The 18,410-nt window shown below is 50.3% G+C and overlaps 1 protein-coding gene across 3 annotated transcripts; it reads right to left on the bottom strand.

The window, feature by feature from the left end:
- Positions 1-1,654: 1,654 nt before the first annotated feature.
- Positions 1,655-13,567, bottom strand: Slc30a2 (solute carrier family 30 member 2). 3 transcript variants are annotated; one of them, XM_021159851.2, is made up of 8 exons: positions 13,277-13,567; positions 12,403-12,611; positions 10,457-10,603; positions 9,011-9,164; positions 7,850-8,018; positions 6,699-6,804; positions 4,034-4,168; positions 1,655-3,744 (listed from the first exon to the last, which is right to left on the bottom strand). In XM_021159851.2, the coding sequence occupies exons 1-8, from the start codon at positions 13,324-13,326 to the stop codon at positions 3,599-3,601; spliced, it is 1,116 nt and encodes a 371-aa protein (XP_021015510.1). In that variant the 5' UTR covers positions 13,327-13,567; the 3' UTR covers positions 1,655-3,598. The 3 variants fall into 3 exon arrangements, with proteins under 3 accessions (XP_021015510.1, XP_029332728.1, XP_029332727.1); XM_029476868.1 differs by lacking the exon at positions 13,277-13,567 and adding an exon at positions 13,061-13,144; XM_029476867.1 differs by lacking the exon at positions 13,277-13,567 and adding an exon at positions 12,817-12,930.
- Positions 13,568-18,410: the final 4,843 nt, after the last annotated feature.

The following is an 18,410-nucleotide window of genomic DNA, read 5'->3' as shown; positions in this document are numbered from 1 at the left end:
AGTGGGGGAGGAGGCCTGGCCCAGGGTCAGGAGCAGTTGAAGGTAAGAGGACTCACACAGCTGCAGTCTAGGCAGCCTGCCAAAGATGGAAAGGGCACCCAGTGCCAGGGCCAGCCCAGGGACAGAAGGCACCTTTGCAGTGGTGGCTTGGACACCCAGGACGATGGACTGCCTTGGGGTTGGTTGAGACTGTGTGGAAAGCATTGTTGGGTTTCAGGGCTCACACTGGGCTAAACATGCAGCTCAAGGCAGGTCCAACTCCTGCCGTCATCAGCCCAGGAACGAGGGGCATTTGTTTCACCAGCAGTGGGCCTCTCTGAACCTTCCTTTTTCTTGTCTATAAAAATGAAAGTAGCCGGGCGTGGTGGCGCATGCCTTTAATCCCAGCACTCGGGAGGCAGAGGCAGGCGGATTTCTGAGTTCGAGGCCAGCCTGGTCTACAAAGTGAATGCCAGGACAGCCAGGGCTACACAAAGAAACCCTGTCTCGAAAAACAAAAAAAAAAAAAAATGAAAGTAGGGCGGTGAGGGGCTAGAGAGATGGCTCAGAGGTTAAGAGCACTGACTGCTCTTGCAAAGGACCTCTTCCTGGGTTCCTCGCTCACACATTGGATGGCACACAAACACATATTAACTCCTGTTCCCAGGGATCCAACACCCGCCTTCTGGCCTCCACAGGCACCCACACATGTGGTTCACATACAGATAAGTATGTGTGTGTGCACGCACACATACACACACACACAATTTAAAAGAAAGGAAGAAGAGAGTCTGGTGTTTATAGTTCCAACACTCAGGAGGCAGGGGCAAGAGACCCTCTCAAAGTCCCAGGCAACCATCTCTTGAGAGGTTTAAGGATGTGGCACACTGTGATACCCAGTATCCAGAATCCTGGGGCTGGTGGAGGCTGAGGGGTGGGCAGGTGATGCCTTGAGACTGGAGGAGTACATCTTTCCCGTTCCAGGTCCACGCAGGTTTCACACTGACCTGACCCTAAGGAAATATGACAGTGCTGGAAGACATAGCTTTTCTTTACAGTTGGAAAGAAGTTCAAAGGTGAGGAGGCCAAGGGTGGTGCATGCTGGGATTCAGCTACTCAGGAGGCTGAAGCAGGAGGCTGGGAATTGCCGGCTAGTGTGGGATATCCAAAAAGCCAGGTGTCTGCTGTCTAATTCCAGAACTTAGGAGGCAGACACAAGAGGGCTAGTGAGTTGGCTGTGGGGAAAGGGACAGGCCTAGTGACTTGAATCCCCTCCCCAGAGCTCAGAGTGGAGAGAGAGCCTAACTCCCCGATCTTTGCCCACACACCATGGAACACACATGCCCACCCCGATGCACAGACACACGATAATGATCATTCTTTAAAAATTTTAAGAAGACCAGGAGTCTGAGGCTATCTCCAGGGCTACCTGAGCAGCCAGAGAAACAAAAAGAAAGAGAAACTGAGGGGCTGGAGAGATGGCTCAGGGGTTAGAGATGCTGCCTTCAGGTCCCAGCACCCACGTGGTGGCTCTGGGTTCAGTTCCCAGCACCCACAAGGTGGCTCACAGCCATTTTTGCGTTCTAAGGGATCTGATGCCTTCTTCCTGTATCCAATGGCACCAAGTATACACGTGGCACCACATATATATCTGCAAGGCAAAACACTCATACACATAAAACAAATACCATTTATTTTTTTTTAAATTGGGGTGGTGGTGGTGGTGGAGGCCAACCCTAGCCTTTCTCCTTACTGTGCCAGGACAGAGCCATTGCAGGAACTTTAGGAAGCCTGTCTGGCCCTTCACAAGAGCCTTTTCCAGGACACTGATCAAAGAGACTAATACACAACCACCCGGCGCTTAGCAGGCTCGGCTGTCTGCACACTCCTGTGAGGGAAGATGTCACGATGTTCCTGGTCTCTGTATGAGTCACAGGCACTGAGAAGTGACAACCTTCAGTTGGCCTGCAATGACAGATATAAACATTGGCCTAGAACTTCCTAAGAAGGGACTTCCTATGAACTCTGTAAGACTGGAGACAGCTCTCACCTCTTGCATCTGTAACCTCAAACCAGCTCAAAGGATTCTTCACACAGACTCCGGGGACACTCCTCCTGTCAGCCTCTGGACACATCCTCACCCCTAACTAGGTTATGGTCACCCTCGAAACAGCAGGATCTATTATCTCGTGAGATAGATCAAGGGAAGTGGCCTGGCCCTGAGGCTGTGAGAGCAAGATCTAACTGGAATCTGTTACTGCCACCTTGGTCAAGGCCATAGATACACTGACTTGGCTTCCTGGGCTGGGGTACCAGGAAGGAAGAAACCAGGCAGGTTTTTCCCTATAAAGAGGCCTTTTTCTCCTCCTCTTCTAGGAAGTCACATGGGGCCCACAGCCAAAGTGAGCAAGGCAGAGAGAAGCCTCGGGTGCCCCTTGGTCCCACATCTCAGAGGGAGTGTATGAATGCTGTCCCCATGGTCTTGGTAAGTCATGCTATATAGCAGAGGCAAGGGCTCTGCTCCCAACTGTGTAAAGCAAACCAGGGAGAGACCCTTGAGACCCATCTCCCTCAGAAGCAAATTCCTCCTGGTCAAAAGGATAGGAACTAGGTTCTACCCCTGATGAAGATGTGTCCCAAAGAGTAGGACAGTACCTCCCATAGCCCCCACGCCTCCCTCAAAAGTGGCTCAGACCTGACTACCTGACATTGATCACAGACATTCACGTAAAGATGGAGAGAAAAAACTCCACCAAGTTATGGTTTGACCTCTCTGCAGTCTTTTTAGAGTTCATTCAGTTGGGCCTGTCAGTCATCCAAAGACATGCTAAGGAACAATTATCTCCTTGATTATAGCACTTAAGGCTCTCCGGGGTCCCACTTACAGATACTTGTTTATAGACCTTAACTGCTAAGTTAGCTTGTTTTCCCAAACTCTTAACTCAGAAGCCCAATTTCTCCTTCCCCCCTTTTTCTCTCGTCTTGAAATTGTGTGTGTGCATGCGTGGCTTTCTCACTGTTCCTTTAACCCTCCCTCCCCCATTATAGCCATCCAGCTATTTACAGAACTCCATTGCTGACCCTAATTCAAAAGCCCTGACTTTCTTTCTCTCTTCTCCCTCACTTTCCTTCAGTAGCTGCCGAGATTCATGGCTTGCCTGGACTGTGGGTCTTTGTTTTGTTTGTTTCCAAATTCTAATAAAACAGCCTCAGATCTTCCTCCTGAGTCCGGCTCCAGGTTCTTTTATCAATGAGACCGACCCTGCCAAGGGAACCCCCGACTACCCGGTCACATGTTACATGGATCTTGTTCAATTTTTGGTTCAGACACAGAGACCCTGGATCATACAGGACACCCCCAAATCCCTTTCTGTGCCTCAGTGTCTCTCAGCTGTGATGTTAGGAATGACATCAGTTCAGGACCCAGCCCAAACACCATCCTGGAACAGAAGTGGGGCCTCATCTGCTGTGTCCCCATCCTGTGAGCTCAGAGAGGCTAAGGAGAGTCCCACCCTGGAGTGATCCAGGCTGTGCCTTGCTGGAGTCCCGGCTGCACACTGGACGTTTCTACCCACAGATCCTGACCATGCTTCCGAGGAGACGGTGTCTGGCTGGGGAGTCATTCCGAGGGGCCCTGGCACGCCTGGCAGCTCTTCATGTCCTCAGTGTACTTCTCAATCTGGATGGTCATGGTGTGGAAATTGAACTTCCCCTGGAGGCGGTCCCTAGCCACCTTCAGCACAGCCTGGGCGTCAGCATTCTGGGCTGGGACGAGAGAAACACAGGATGCTTGGGCTCATGTCTACCCCTGGGGCACAGACTAGGGGACAAGAGACACTAGGGGGTGTCCCGCATCCAGCAAGCCTGAGAGCTGGAACCTGTCTCCCCCACCCAACAGCAAGTACAAGGAATCTGACCACCCCAAGCAGGAACTTAGTTATCTCTCCCTATAAATGCAGTGGGGAAGATCAGAGGGCATGTAGACGCTCAGCATGTGGTCAGAGCTTGGCAAACCCTCCTGGACAGCCCCTCTTCTTCCTTTACCTCTACTCACCAATGGCTATGTGGACAGACAGCACCGGCTGGGCCACTGTCAGTGCCCAGATATGCAGGCTATGCAGGGCTTCCACCCCATCCACGGACAGCAGGAGATTTTTCACAGTTGTGAAGTCCACGCCTTTGGGAGTCCCTGGGGACATCAAGCACAATGCTGAAGGTCGCTCCCCCTGCCCCCAACCCCACCCCATTCCTCCAGGGCCATCTACTCAGAAGGCCTCCTCGGCCAGCAGTTTCCATGGGGTTCCCATCCCCCACTCTGTCCTGTTACAGGGGACAGCCCCTGGAATGGTTTAACTGATCTGTGTCTAGAACGGAATCTCTTGAGAGCAGAAGGCTGTCTTGCTCACAGCGAGAAGGTCAGTGCCCAGAGCAGAACCATGTTTGCATTTTCATTTTAATCTATTTGCTGTTTAGACAGTCTTGCTATGTATCCCCAGGCTGGTCTTGGAAAGTTCCAATTCAGCTTGCTGGCTGCTGGGGTTACAGATGTGGCCCCACCAGGCGCAGCAAGGTCAGTCACATTGGATGCTTTGACTGCCTCACCTTGGAGCCCCTGCCAATCAATCCTAGGCCTGAGCCCCACTCCTCCAACTGTCCCTGATCCCGGCGATCTGAGGTGGTTTCCGGAAGACCATTTACCACTTTGCAGCTGGGGCACAAACAGGATGCAGCCCGTGAAACCCATGGGAAAGGGCTGAGCTGAGATAGATTCATCCAACAAGTACAAGGGCATATGTCTATTTCCAACACTCAGGAGGCCAAGGCAGAGAGACCTGGTCTCAAAAACAAGGGCTTAGAGAGATTGGAACCACTCGCTGCTCTTCCAGAGGATCAAGGTTCGATTCCCACCACCCTTTGATCCTAGCAGTCAGATAGCAAACGTAGGTGGATTTCTGTAAATTTGAGGCCAGTCTGGGCTACATAGTGAGTTCTGGAACAGCTAGGGGTACATATTAAGACTCTGTCTCAAATATGAAATAAAATCTTTTTAAAGAGTTGCTGGGTATGGTGGTGCATGCTTTCTGCCTGGCACTTGGGAGGCAAACTTTGAGGCCAACCTGGCATTGAGTTCCAGGCCAGCCAGGTCCTATTGCAAACTCTGCCCCCCAAACAAAACCAAAGATCCTAAAATACACCTGAATCCCGGTCTTTCTGTGGCAAAACCACCTGATGACTGTTGGGGGAGGGGTGGCTGGAACTCCAGGTGTTACCAAGGCCTCTCAGTCTTGTGACCAGCCAAGGAAGACACATTCCAAACAGCAGAGGGAGGAGGCAGCCCTGGGCCTATGGGGCTAAGGGTGGGATAAGCACTGGCTAAGACTCAGCTGGGAACTAGCTCCCCACTCCAGTGTGAGTTCTCCAAACATCCATACCATCCTTGAGGCTGATTAGACTTTGTGAGCCACAGGTTGAGGGAAAGGTCCCAAGTCAGGCTGGGGGGGGATACTTCAGCTGGTAACAATAGTGCTGGATACCTGTTAGATTCCCTCAGAACTCACACTAATCACACACACACTCACAAACACACACATTCACACACAAACAACAGTGTACATTTGTAATCCCAGACAGGCAGATTCCTTGGAACTTATTGACCAGTCAGTCAGCTTAGTCTAATTAGAGAGCCTCAGCTTTGGGGAGAAGGGTCAGTGGGTGAAATTAGGGCCTGAGTTCAGGCGCCCAGCACCAATGCAAGACAAACAAACAAACCAACAGCTCTTCAGTAACCCTAGAGCTGGGTGGGAGATGAAGGACAAGGAGCCCCAGGTGGCTTGCAGGCCAGCCCAGCATTGAGAAAGCTCTAGGTTCAGTGAAAGACCCTAACTTCTAATTTAAAAACCAAGGTGAGGTGGGTATGGTAGCAGCTTCAATCCTAGCATGGCAGAGGCAAAGGCAGATGAACGTGTACGTTCAAGGCCAGCTTGCTCTAAACAGTGAGACCCTATCTGAGATGGTTTGTTATATGCTCTGCTAGGCCCAGGGAGCAGCACTATTAGGAGGAGGTGTGGCCCTGTTAGAATAGGCATGGCCTTTAAGATCCTCATCCTAGCTGCTTGAAAGCCAGTTAAGTATTCCGCTAGCAGCCTTCAGATGAAGATGTAGAACTCTCAGCTCCTCCTGCGCCATGCCTGCCTGGATGCTGCCATGTTCCCACCTTGATGATAATGGACTGAACCTCTGAACCTCTAAGCCAGCCCCAATTAAATGTTATCCTTATAAGAGTTGCCTTGGTCATTGTGTCTGTTCTCAGCAGTGAAACCCTAACTAAGACACAATCTTAAAAATCTGGGAGGGAAAAAAAAAATCTGGGAGGGAGCTGAGCATACTGACACAGAGCTTTAATGCCAGCACTTGGGAGGCAGAGGCAGACGGATGGATGTCTGTGAATTTGAGGTCAGCCTGGTCTACAAAGTGAGTTCCAGGACAACAACCAGAGCTACACAGTGGGACCCTGGCTCAGAAACAAACAAACAAACAAACAAACAAACAAACAAACACCAACAATAAACCAGTAACAACAAAATTAGGCAGAGGAAGACACCCCGGTGGCAAACTCTGGTTTCCACACACAACCTAACGGACGCACACAGTCTGCGTCCGTGTATGCCACTCACCCCCCCAGACTCCCAAAGCCCTAACATCCCCCACTTCCAAGTCACCTTCCATCAGGACCAAGATCACGTCTCTTAGGATGGTCAACGTTGTCCCCAAGACCAGGATGGAGAAGAGGAAGGTGCAGATGGGATCCACGTATTTGTACTCAGGCTGCAGGAGGAGACAAACCCGGGCCTCGTCAGCATCAGCCTGGGTCCTCCCTACTTCCCTCCCAGCAACACCGTATCAGGGAGGTCTCTCATCTGGGTAAGAACAGGCCTCGCTCTGGCCCGTGTCTTTCCATTTTCTTTTTTTTTTTTTATTTCAAAACATTGTGTATTTTATTTTATTTTATTTTTAATTTTTAATATTTTTTATTACATATTTTCCTCAATTACATTTCCAATGCTATCCCAAAAGTCCCCCATANCGCCCCCCACTTCCCTACCCACCCATTCCCATTCTTTTGGCCCTGGCATTCCCCTATATTGGGGCATATAAAGTTTGTAAGTCCAATGGGCCTCTCTTTCCAGTGATGGCCGACTAGGCCATCTTTCAATACATATGCAGCTAGAGACAAGAGCTCCGGGGTACTGGTTAGTTCATCATGTTGTTCCAACTATAGGGTTGCAGATCCCTTTAGCTCCTTGGGTACTTTCTCTAGCTTTTCCATTGGGAGCCCTGTGATACATCCAATAGCTGACTGTGAGCATCCACTCCTGTGTTTGCTAGGCCCTGGCTCTTTCCATTTTCTACTCTTCTCTCCACCAAGAAGAGCTCAGGTCTCACCTTCCTAAAGAGCCGAGACATAGGCGGAGCTAGAAAAGAAATCTCAGCATTTGGTTCACCATTCCCATTTTACAGGTGGGAAAACTGAGGTTCAATGAGACCCAAGCACATCACTCATCACACAGCTTCGGCCACGCACCTGGCTCATTCTACATCCCACTGCCTGTGTGATGGGCAAGGCCCTGCTTTAGCATCACAGTCCTGAGCTTAGATCCAGCTTCACACCACATAGATGACAACGGCCTACCTTAAAGGCTTGTTGTCGTCATAAGAGGTGCCAAGACCTGCCAAGTATTAAATAAACATTCCTTCCCTTTCCCCACCCTCTCATTCCCAACTAGAGGGAGCCCAACATAGAAAAAGTCCTGTGCAGCGAGAGGAGCCCCAGGTACTAGCCCGTCCCTCTCCTTCCGAGCCCAGTTCTAACCTTGAAGTATATGATATAGGCTGCTACCAGTACCCCCACACTCTGCAGAAGGTCCCCAATCACATGAATGAAGGCAGCTCGGACGCTGGGGTTCTGCTGCTGGCTGCTGTTGTCGCGGCTGTTCCCATGGCTGTGCCCGTGTCCAGACTGATGGAGGGCCAACCCCATTCTGTGGAGGCAGACAAAGCCCAGGGAAGGTTTCAAGTCAGCCAGGCTCAGTCTACCCATTAGGGCTGGCCTCCCCGACGATGACGACGGTGACATCCTGAAGCCTCGGCACTCAGTGACCCTCTCAGGCTTAGCAATCTAGCCCTACAGCCTTGGCTCAGTGCCACAGGGCAAAGAGCTCTGCCTAGGCTCTGAGCCCAATCTCCAGAGCTGAATCTCAGGGTACGCGGGCAATGAAGTCAGCAGGTACACGCCATCAGGAGACAGAAGAACCCCAAACCCATGCTCTGCCTACCCGATCCTTTCTACCGAGACCTGTTTTAGCCACATCAGCCTGACTTAGCCTCTGTTCTAGCATGGACCAGATGCACCCGTTTGCTGTGATGGCCTTCAGTGTTATTCTTGGACACAAAATGTGGGGTGCATGTCTGTAACCTCCATTGTTAGCCTACAGGTGGTTCCATTAGGATCCTCCCCAGGGACCTTCTGTCATCCTCTGCCAGGTGTGTCAGGCGTGGGCCACATATAAAAGGACTGCCGGCCATACCAGCACTTGAGCTCCTCCCCCCTCCTCTGCACCCCTCCCCTCTTCCCTTTCCCAGGTCCTCACTCCTCTCCCTGCCCCCATAACCAGCTTTATACCAGATCTGTCCTATGGTGTAATTACTCAGGGGCTCACCTTGGCATGGGGCTGCCAGGTACACACTTGCTGCGTTATATTCCATTAACACCCATGTCCTGAGCCTAAGGTCTAAATGATGATGATGATGTGAGGCAGGTACCAGAACTCAAAACCTTGGGGGAAATTCTGTCCTAAGGGAATGCCTTAAACTCTAAACCTGTCATTCACATCTCCTGGAAGGAGAGCACAGACTCCTTCCCTTGGGAGCTGATGGAGGAGGCCTGCAGTGGTGGCCGGGGGGTGGTATAGTGTGTGTGTGTGTGTGTGTGTGTGTGTGTGTGTGTGTTACAGGGAACTGGGGCCACACTCACATGAGGTTCACAGCCACAGCGCAGCCCGAAGTGATCAACATGGTGTCCCCTTTGATCTCATAATCTCCAGAAATCAACCGCTGCACAGCCAGGTACACGAGCACACCAGTCACCACCCAGATGGAGAGCACGGACAACAAGGCTCCAAGGATCTCTGGAAGAGAGCCCAGCCACAACAGCAACCTGAGCCCGGGGCGCTGAGGGTGGGAGGGCCTACCCACTCCACGATGGGCTCTCCCACTGTAAAGTCAGGGCCTGAGTCTCTCTGTCAGCTCCTTAAGACCCGTCTCATCCCACCAACGATGTCTGGGTACATCGGAGCTAGAGGGAGCTACCTAGGCCCACCCTGTTTGCTCTACATGGGAAGAAATGGACACTGATATATATCATAGCTACCATGCTGGTGACTATCTCTAATTCTAGAACATGGGCGTGAGGCAGGGGCCTGCCTGGCTTTGATAGCCTCCCTTTCATGTTTCTTTGCGGCCACATTATGTAAACCAGGCTAGCTTTGAACTTAAGAGTCACCTGCTTCTGCCTCCCTTGTGCTAGGATTAAAGGTGTATGCCTAGTTTCCCCTCCCCCCCCCCACTCTCAAATAGAGATAGGGTCACTACCTACTTTAATTAAGGTAGCAGGCCAGAAGAGGACTCAGATGGAGCCGCCTCTCCCAGCCCCCATCCCCCTCCCCAGGCTGGAGTTACAGCTGTGAGCCAAGAGGAGCAGGTGCTAACTGCTGGGCCATCCCAAGTTCCTTGTTTTGTTCAATTGACAATTGAAGGCTGAGGACACCAGGCCATCTCTCCCTAGAGGGAAATACCTTCGCCAACCCAGAAGTGAACCATCAGCTAAGGCAGTGTGTTTACCGACTCTTCCTTCTCCCAGAGCTGAGCCCTGGTGACAGGCAATGCTACTGTCATTATTCTGAGCCACTACTTTCTAAGCAAAGTGAACTTTGCTTCGCCATTAACCCCTAGCTCCCAGATGACAGACAGGGAGTTCACAGGGGACAGAAGCCAAGGCTGACACTCTCTTGTTCCATAGGAGCAAGAACTCCACTCTTAGCCTTACTCAGGGATCCCCCTAAGAGACCTTGTTCTAGCTTGGCATCCCTGGGATGGTGCAAGCCTAACTCCAGTTCTTGGGAGCCTCTGACATCGAGTTACTATGAGTTTACAGTCAGCCTGGGCTACCTAGCAAGATTCTGTAAAGAGAACTCTAAGACTAGCTGGGTAGGGTACAAGCCTGGAATTTTAGGACTCAGGAGGTGGAGACATAAGGAACAGGAATGAATGGGTAGGTAGCCTTGGCTACTTACAAGCTCAAGGCCAGCCTGGACTACTAGAGACACTGTCTCAAAACATGTAAAATTCCAAACAAAATCGTATCATGACCCGTATATTTTCTCTTAATCAGCCCTCATCTCCGGTCCACTGAGATCCCTACCGGCTCGATGCCAGCCAAAGTTCATGGTCTTGGTGGCTGGTCGGGAAGACACCCAGAGGGCGAAGAGGCTAATAAGCATGCTGGCAAAATCCGTGAGCAGGTGCGCAGCGTCGGTCATGATGGCCAGGCTCTGTGCCAGGTACCCACCTGCAACATCGAGAGCCAGGACCGTGAGGTTCCCCCAAAGAGTCAGCTCCCCCAGCTGTGTACAGCGAAGAGCCCACACGCCCTAGAAGATGAGCCAAATTGGGTTCAAGGTCTCTGAGTCTCTCAGTTGTACAACATGGGCACCTGACCTCCACTCTTGCGCCTGTGGATGGAGTTCACCCAAGTCTCACAGGCTCAGGCTGTAGTGGAACACACCTTGCATCTCAGCAGAGACAGGGAAGGCACTGAGCAAGCATGGGCTACTGAGCAAGTTCCAAGCCAGCCCCGGGGCTACACAGAGGAACCCTGTCTGTGTCTATCTGTGTGTGAGTAATGCTGGTGGTGGGGAAACCATTAAACCCAGCACTCAGGAAGCAGAGGTAGGTGGATCTCTAGGAGTTTAAGGCCAGCCTGGTCTAAAAGAGTGTGAATTCCAGGACAGCCAGGGCTACAGAGAAATCCTATCTAATTAAAAAAAAAAAGTTCAAAGAAAATAAAAGGGAAGAAAGAAAAGAAAGAAAGAAAGGAAGGAAGGAAGGAAGGAAGGAAGGAAGAAAGAAAGAAAGAAAGAAAGAAAGAAAGAAAGAAAGAAAGAAAGAAAGATCATTTCTCCATGGGAAAATGAGCTAATTCAAGCAGATTAAAGTATATATAAAGGCAGGTTTATTGGGAAACCTCTTTTGTGGCTCTCCGGTGAGTTCATTGGTCCCAAGAAAGAGGCCAGGGAAGTCTTCATGGAGAGGGAGATAGAGGGGAGGGGGAAGAAAAAGGAAGTGTGTGGCAGAGAGAGAGAGAGAGAGAGAGAGAGAGAGAGAAAGAGTTCAAAGCAGGGGGCCAAAATGTCTGGATGATTTAGGAAACAGTCCCTCTTGGGGGAGAAATTGTTCAGCCCCCTGGGCTGAAAAGTTCAGGGTGGAGGGCAGATTTTACCAGGCAGAGACTGAAGGAGGCTGGGAGAACCTGGAGGCCTGGTTCACTTTGTTATGTTAAATATGCACCTCAGCTGTTTATCTCAGATCTTATTCACAGAAAATCAAGTTCACCTAGGGACAGGAAAGCAAAATAAGACCTCAGTAGGGGCTCTTCTTATCTCTTTTACTATTAACCCAAGTGCAAGTGTTTTGCTTACTTGTATGTATGTATGTATGTATGTATGTATACCATATGCCAGGTGCCCACAGAAGCCACAAGAGGGCATCCGACTCCCTGGAGCTAGATAGAGTAACAGATGACAGAGCCCTCACATAGGTGCTGGGAAGCAGGGCCAAGTACCCTGGAAGAGCAGCCAGTGCTCTTAACTACAGAGCCATGCCAAGTGATTGCCTTTAAAAAAAAAAAAAAATTAGTTCGGTGGTAGCCGCACATGAAAGGCAGAGACAGGCAGGTCTCTGAGTTCGAAGCCAGTCTGGTCTAAGGGAGTTATAACAGCCAGGGCTACACAGAGAAACCCTGTCTCGAGAAATAATAAACAAACGAACAAACAAATAAATAATGGTGGTTGTGGTGTCACATATTGTTAATCCCAACACTCTAGAAGCAGAAACAGACATATATGAGTTCTAGGCAAGCAAAGGCTACTTAGTGAAGCCTCAAAAAAAGAAAAACAAAAGAAAAAAAAAAGAAAGGAAGGAAGAAAGAAAGAAAAAAGAAGAAAAAGTAACCAATAAAACGGGTAGCTATTACTGCCATTAGCATTAATGTAAACATTCCGCCTATGTGCACAGCAACTTTCACTTAATTCACACACACACACACACACACACACACACACACACACACACACACACACACGGCCTTACCAATGATTTCGCCAATCATGAACACCAGGCAGATGGCAGAGGCCACATAGAGTTTACGTCGGGCCCTCTGCTTCTCGGGGTCAGGGTGACTTCCAGAATCCTTCTGGGCATGGCAATAATGGTTGCTCTGGACAGCCAGCTCAACCGCGGGCAGGTCCACAGGAGGGATCCGGCTAGCTTCACTCTTCCACAGAGATCCTAAGAAGGACCTGGAGGCAAGAGGAAGGACAGGAGACCGCTCAGCCGGAGACAGGGGAGGGGGCACTGGGCCAGTCTCTGGGAGTTATTGCTGGTCTGCTGTTTCCAGAACAAGAAAGAACACTCCGAACCCCGCGGTGGCTGGCGGGTAAGCAGAGGTATGCAGCCAATGTTACAGGGGGGTGGGGGTGGTATTGGGGAGGTGAGTCTTGGGACCTTGTTCTATGACGGTCCCCTGCTCCTCCACCCATTCCCAGGCTGAGAGACTTTGCGAACTAGCCAAAGGGCAGTCGGTCCGGTCGAGCTCAGAGAAAGAGCCGAGTTCTGGCTCAAACAGCAGCTAAAGACCATAGCTCCGCGCACCCGAGGCCACGGGGCCTCCCCACCTCAGGGCTGCCCGGGATCAAAGTGCTGGAGTGAAGGCGGGGTTCCAGGCACCCTACGTCCCACTCGGGCGCACCGGCAGGCAGCGTTCAGGAACTGTGTGCTTGGCCAGGTGAGACAGGTGATCCCTGAGGCTACGAGGCCGCCGCCAATTTCCTTTCTCTTGCCTCACCCCATCCCTCGGATCGGGTCCCAGTTCAAGCCCCCGCTCGGACCAACCACAGCCGAGATGGTCAAAGAGGAGGTACGTGTGATGCTGCCCAGCTTCCCGCCCCTTGGGGCTTGAACTTACCGGGCTCCGCGCGTGCTCTCCAGCAGGTTCTGCTTGTCCATAGTCTGCATGCCGCCTCTCCCGGTGCGCCCTCGAAGTTGCGCGCAGGACGATGGCAGCTCGCAGTCACCTTCCACCTTCCTCTCCGGCCCTGCCGCTGCGCCCCGCGCCCGCCCGCTTTATCCCCGGCCCTCCTCGCCACCTGGTGTGAAGCCGCCCGCCGCGCGTCGTGTGCAAAAGCCCGCGGGGAGGGGGGAGGGTGGCCGGCTGCAAAGGGAATCGCGGCTCTGCCCCCAGGACCTGACCCCTGCATCCCTGGAGCCCGAAGGAGCTGAGCGGACTGCGACCTAAAGCTTTTGCCTGGAGCAAAGAGAAAAGCACTTGCTAAGAGTTGTCTAGAGTTGCTAAGTTAGGACTGGATGACCACAACACCCACTCTTCCCGGAATCCTGTAGAAAAAAAAAAGCCTTGGAATCTGAGTTTCTAGAAAATGGGCCTGGCGTGGTGGCATACACATTTAAGGGCAGCAATGGGGAAGCTGAGTCAGGCAGATCTCTAGGTTCGAGGCCAGCCTGGTCTACAGAGTGAGATTCACAGCTACACAGAGTGTCTCAAAAAAAAAAAAAAACAAAACCAACCAACAATAAACCCTCAGAAAAAGAAAAGAAAGAAAATCCTTCGATTGCCCTTAGGGTAGGGATGTGACTAGCAGCTTTGATGGGGGCTGGTGAGGGGAAGAGAGACTTCCTGGAGTTGGATTCTTGGTGCAAGGGAGTGACAGAGGGCTGGTGCTCTTGCCCATAGCTGCAGCCAGCGAGAGGATCTGCCTCCCCCTTGCTGGGGCGGTGCCCCACCATAGGGCTGTTGGAGTTACAGACCCATTTTGAAAGTTCCTCCTGCCTTGCACTCTCTGATTGCGATCTGGAGTGGCCAGATCAGCCGCTTTATCTCCGCCTCTACAAAGAACAGTGTCCTGTCTTTTTAACCGATGCTATCTGGGGAGAACAGACACACTACAGGAGACTGTGTACCCCAGAAGCCCAGCAAATTCCTAAGAGATGATGTGGGACCTTCAACGGAGAAGACCACACCCCACACTTTTCTCTTCTTTTCTTCTTTTCCTTTCCTTTCCTTTCTTTTTCTTTTTCTTTTTCTTTCTTTTCTTTTCTTTTCTTTTCTTTTCTTTTCTTTTCTTTTCTTTTCTTTTCTTTTCTTTTCTTTTCTTTCTTTTCCTTCCCTGAGACAAGGTTCTCTGTGTCGCCCTGACTCAACATGCTCTGTAGATCAGGCTAGCCTCGAACTTAGAGTAGAGATCTACCTGTTTCTGCCTGTCCAGTGTTGGGATTAAAGGCATGTGCCACTATACCACTATACCCAGCTTGCCCTATGTATTCTAAACAGTCTATTTTTGGGGGGATTGGGCTCTGTGATTCACTCTCCCCCCACAGCTCAGTGCTGACTGCTGATAGATATCTCCTTCCGGTTGATGATCTCCGTACTCAGTCACTCCATCTCCTAGATTCTTCATGACCTCAGCTTGGAAAGTATAACGGGGGGGGGGGGGGGGTAGTTTGTGGATTGAGCAGTCATGCACAAAGCCTTGGAGCCTATCCAGTGCCCAGTGCAGGAGAAGGAAGTGTGAGACCCCGACTTAAAGCGTTTCTCCCTGAACGGTAAAGCCCCTAAACGTTCCCCCAAGCTTGTTTTCCCTGATCTCGAAAAATACAGCCAGAAAGAAGCTCTTTGTTCTCTATAGCCAGCAAAAAGCCTTTTTGTTTCTAAACCTTACAACCAGAGATGTGATCATTGTAAAAAGATCTAACCAGGCCCTTGCCTGGCTCCCTGTGCCAAGGACACGGAGATAAACTCCACAAAGAAGAGCTACAACTCACTCCCCACTCCTCATGCCTTGTAATTTTACCAAGGACACCCGCCAGAGAAGAGCTGTAGCCAAACTCCTCCCAACTCCTCCCAACTCTCCTCCCAACTCCTCACTTTTTCCTTTAAAAGCCCCCTACTGTTACTGCTTGGGGTCAAACTCCCCTGCCCTGTGCAGCGAAAGGAGTTCGTCCTCAGCTAGCTGACAATAAAGCCTCTTGCTGTTTTGCATCAGGTGTGGTTTTCTCTAGAGTTATTGGGGTGCCAGCTCATCCTGGGACTTGAGCAGAGGTCTCCCCAGTTTTGGGGGTCTTACAGAAGGAAAGGCCATGTGTATCACTACGGCCATGGTTAGCCCAGGCTAGAAATGACCATGTGTATGTAGCCCAGGCTAGAAATGAGACTGTAAACCTCGGAGGAAAGACTGGTCTGGACAGGACAGGACTGCGGTAGCATGCAGACTCGAGTTCCAGCCTCAGCACCATATTAACCAGTGGAATGATATATGCTTGTAGTCCCACCTCTGCAGAGATAGAGGGGAAAAGGGATCAGAAGTTCAAGGTCCCCTTTGGCTTTATGGCTACTTTGAGGCCAGCCTGGGGTACTTACGACTTGCAGGCCCTGTCTCAAAAAGACAAACAATAATGAAAAGAAACCCATACCAAATCCTCTCAGTTAGAGAAGTGGGAAACAGAAGAAACAAGTATTTCCGGGTGCATAAGCCTGGAATTCAGCTGATGGGGGAGCAGAGACAGGAACTCTCCTCCCCTGGTGTGATGGTTTGTACTAAAACCCTAAGGAAGACACCTGGTCGGCCTGGTTCAGGGCTGAGTACTAGGTGGGCACTTAACACCTGTGAAGTTCAATTGGAACACATAGGAGACCCTGACAAGGTCACACAGGCCTGCAATCCAGCAGTTTAGGAGCCTTGGGCAAAAGGCTAGCCTGGGCAATTTACTGGGACCCTGTCCCAAAGTGAAAAAGGACTGGGGTGTGAGCTTGGTGGCACAAAGCCCTTAGTCCAGTCCCTGGCCCTGTAAACATGAATTAGGTGAGAGGCAGCAAGTGCTGTTCGAGGGAGTCTCTATAGAATAACCACAGATTGCTGTCATATCTTACTTAAGGGAGAAAGATTGTGACAGTGTGTTAGAACACCTTTATCTCCTTGGTGCAAAACATACATTCTCCAGGTTTTGGTTTTGGCTTTTTGAGATAAGAGTTTCTCTGTGTAACAGACCTGGCTGTCCTGGAATTTGATTTGTAAAAACCAGACTGGCCTTGAACTCACAGAGATCTGCCTGCTTCTGCCTTCTAAGCACTGAAATCAAAGATGTACAACACCATGCCGGCTCAGCAGATCAGCAGATTTGTTTTAAATTCATATTCCAACATGCATGTGATATTATATGTGTGTGTATATATATATGTACATATATATGTGTATATATATATATATATATATATATATATATATATATATATATATATATGAAATCTAGTTTGGCTTGGCTTGTTTGAGCTTGAGACAGTCTCCCTATGTAATCAAGGCTGGTTTGAATTTGAGCTCCCCCTGCCCCAGTATCCTGAGTCGTGGGATTATAGGCTAATGTCAGACCACCCAACTCATTCCTTTTGGTTTTAGTTTTGGTTTCTTGAGACTGTATCAAGCCAGCCCAGACTGACCATGAATTTTCTGAGGGTGGCCTTGAGCTACTGATCCTCCTGCCTTGCTCTCCCACATGAAGCCACAGATATTCTAATCTTAGGAGCTGGGCATACAAGAATCCTCTGGCCTGAGCAACCAGAGAGGCCCTGCCCAGTATCTGGGATGAGGAAAGTGAACAGACAGACTCTGCTTGGTTTTGTCACCGGCTATTAACAGTGGGTCTCACATTTCTCGTCCAATCAAATCCCCCAGGGTTGCAATTTAATTGTGTTTACACGAGGACATCCCCAGTACACACATACCGGCCCCCAACACACACATAAACACAGGGACAGAGTTCCAGAAGCTTCAGAGAGCGAACACAGGGAGGTTCCTGGAAGCTGGTCTGTCCAGAGAGGGCATGGAGCGACTCCGCCCCTTCCTGTTCAACCTGCCCTGAGTCCTTTATCTGTTTCCTTCACGATATCATTTATAATGAACTAATTTATGTCAAGTTAGCTGTTTCCCTGGGTTCTTAGAAAATTGATGGTACCTTAGGAGGGAAGCCACGAGAAGATAAAACAACCTGGAGTTTGTGTTTGGCGTCAGAAGAGAAGGGGGACTGTCCTGAGAGTCTAGCATCGAAGGCAGATAGTGTGAGACCCCGGCTTAAAGCATTTCTCCCTGGAAGGTAAACCCCCTAAAACATTTCCCCAAGCTTGTTTTCCCCGATCTCTAAAAATACAGCTAGAAAGAAGCTCTTTGTTCTCTATAGCCAGCAAAAAGCCTTTTTGTTTCTATACCTTACAACCAGAGATGTGATCATTGCAAAAGACCTAGTCAGGCACTTGCCTGGCTTCCTGTGCCGAGGACACAGAGATAAAAATTCACAAAGAACTCACTCCCCACTCCTCATGCCTTGTAATTTTACCAAGGACACCTGGCAGAGAAGAGCTTTAGCCCAACTCCTCCCAACTCTCCCCTCAACTCCTCCCTACTCCTCCCAATTCCTCGGCTAACTGTTAAAAGCCCCCTACTTCAGCTAGCTTATAATAAAACCTCTTGCAGTTTGCATCAGGTGTGGTTTTCTCTCGCGTCATTGGGGTGCCGGCCAGCTCATCCTGAGAGAGACTTGAGCGGAGGTCTTACAATAGCAGCAGGGCTGAACAGAATTGGTGGACAACCTGTTGTGGTCCACTGCAGAATCAGTTGCCCTGCCTGGTGCGTGCTCTGATGTCTGAAGCTCTGCCTTGAGAGTTTACCAGGGGAAACTGTATCTGAACTTAGCCTCTCTCTGTATCCTCAGAAAGAATTTGAATTGATTTGGAAGAGTTTGTGTCAAGCTGTAGCTCAATAATAGAGTGAGACTAGCATTCTTGGGGCCTTGGGTTCAATACACACACAGAGACACACATACACATACACACACACACACACCTAAACAAAAGTTGCATTTAGGGCTGGTGAGATGGCTCAGTGGGTAAGAGCACCCGACTGCTCTTCCAAAGGTCCGAAGTTCAAATCCCAGCAACCACATGGTGGCTCACAACCACCCGTAATGAGATCTGATGCCCTCTTCTGGTGTGTCTGAAGACAGACAGCTACAGTGTACTTACATATAATAAATAAATA

This window comes from Mus caroli, chromosome 4 (assembly GCF_900094665.2).
Source record: "Mus caroli chromosome 4, CAROLI_EIJ_v1.1, whole genome shotgun sequence".
Lineage (NCBI taxonomy): Eukaryota > Metazoa > Chordata > Mammalia > Rodentia > Muridae > Mus > Mus caroli.
Note: the sequence above shows the minus strand (reverse complement) of the source record. Positions and strands in the feature narration are given on the sequence as shown.

What these genes read in the sequence shown, in the direction of transcription:
- Slc30a2 (XM_021159851.2), bottom strand. Translation starts at nt 13,326, where the DNA reads ATGCAGACTATGGACAAGCAGAACCTGCTGGAGAGCACGCGCGGAGCC. An exon ending in CATGATTGGCGAAATCATTG is followed by an intron (nt 10,604 to 12,402) that starts GTAAGGCCGTGT and finishes TCGATGTTGCAG; the next exon opens with GTGGGTACCTGGCACAGAGC. An exon ending in CTTTGGCTGGCATCGAGCCG is followed by an intron (nt 9,165 to 10,456) that starts GTAGGGATCTCA and finishes GCTCTCTTCCAG; the next exon opens with AGATCCTTGGAGCCTTGTTG.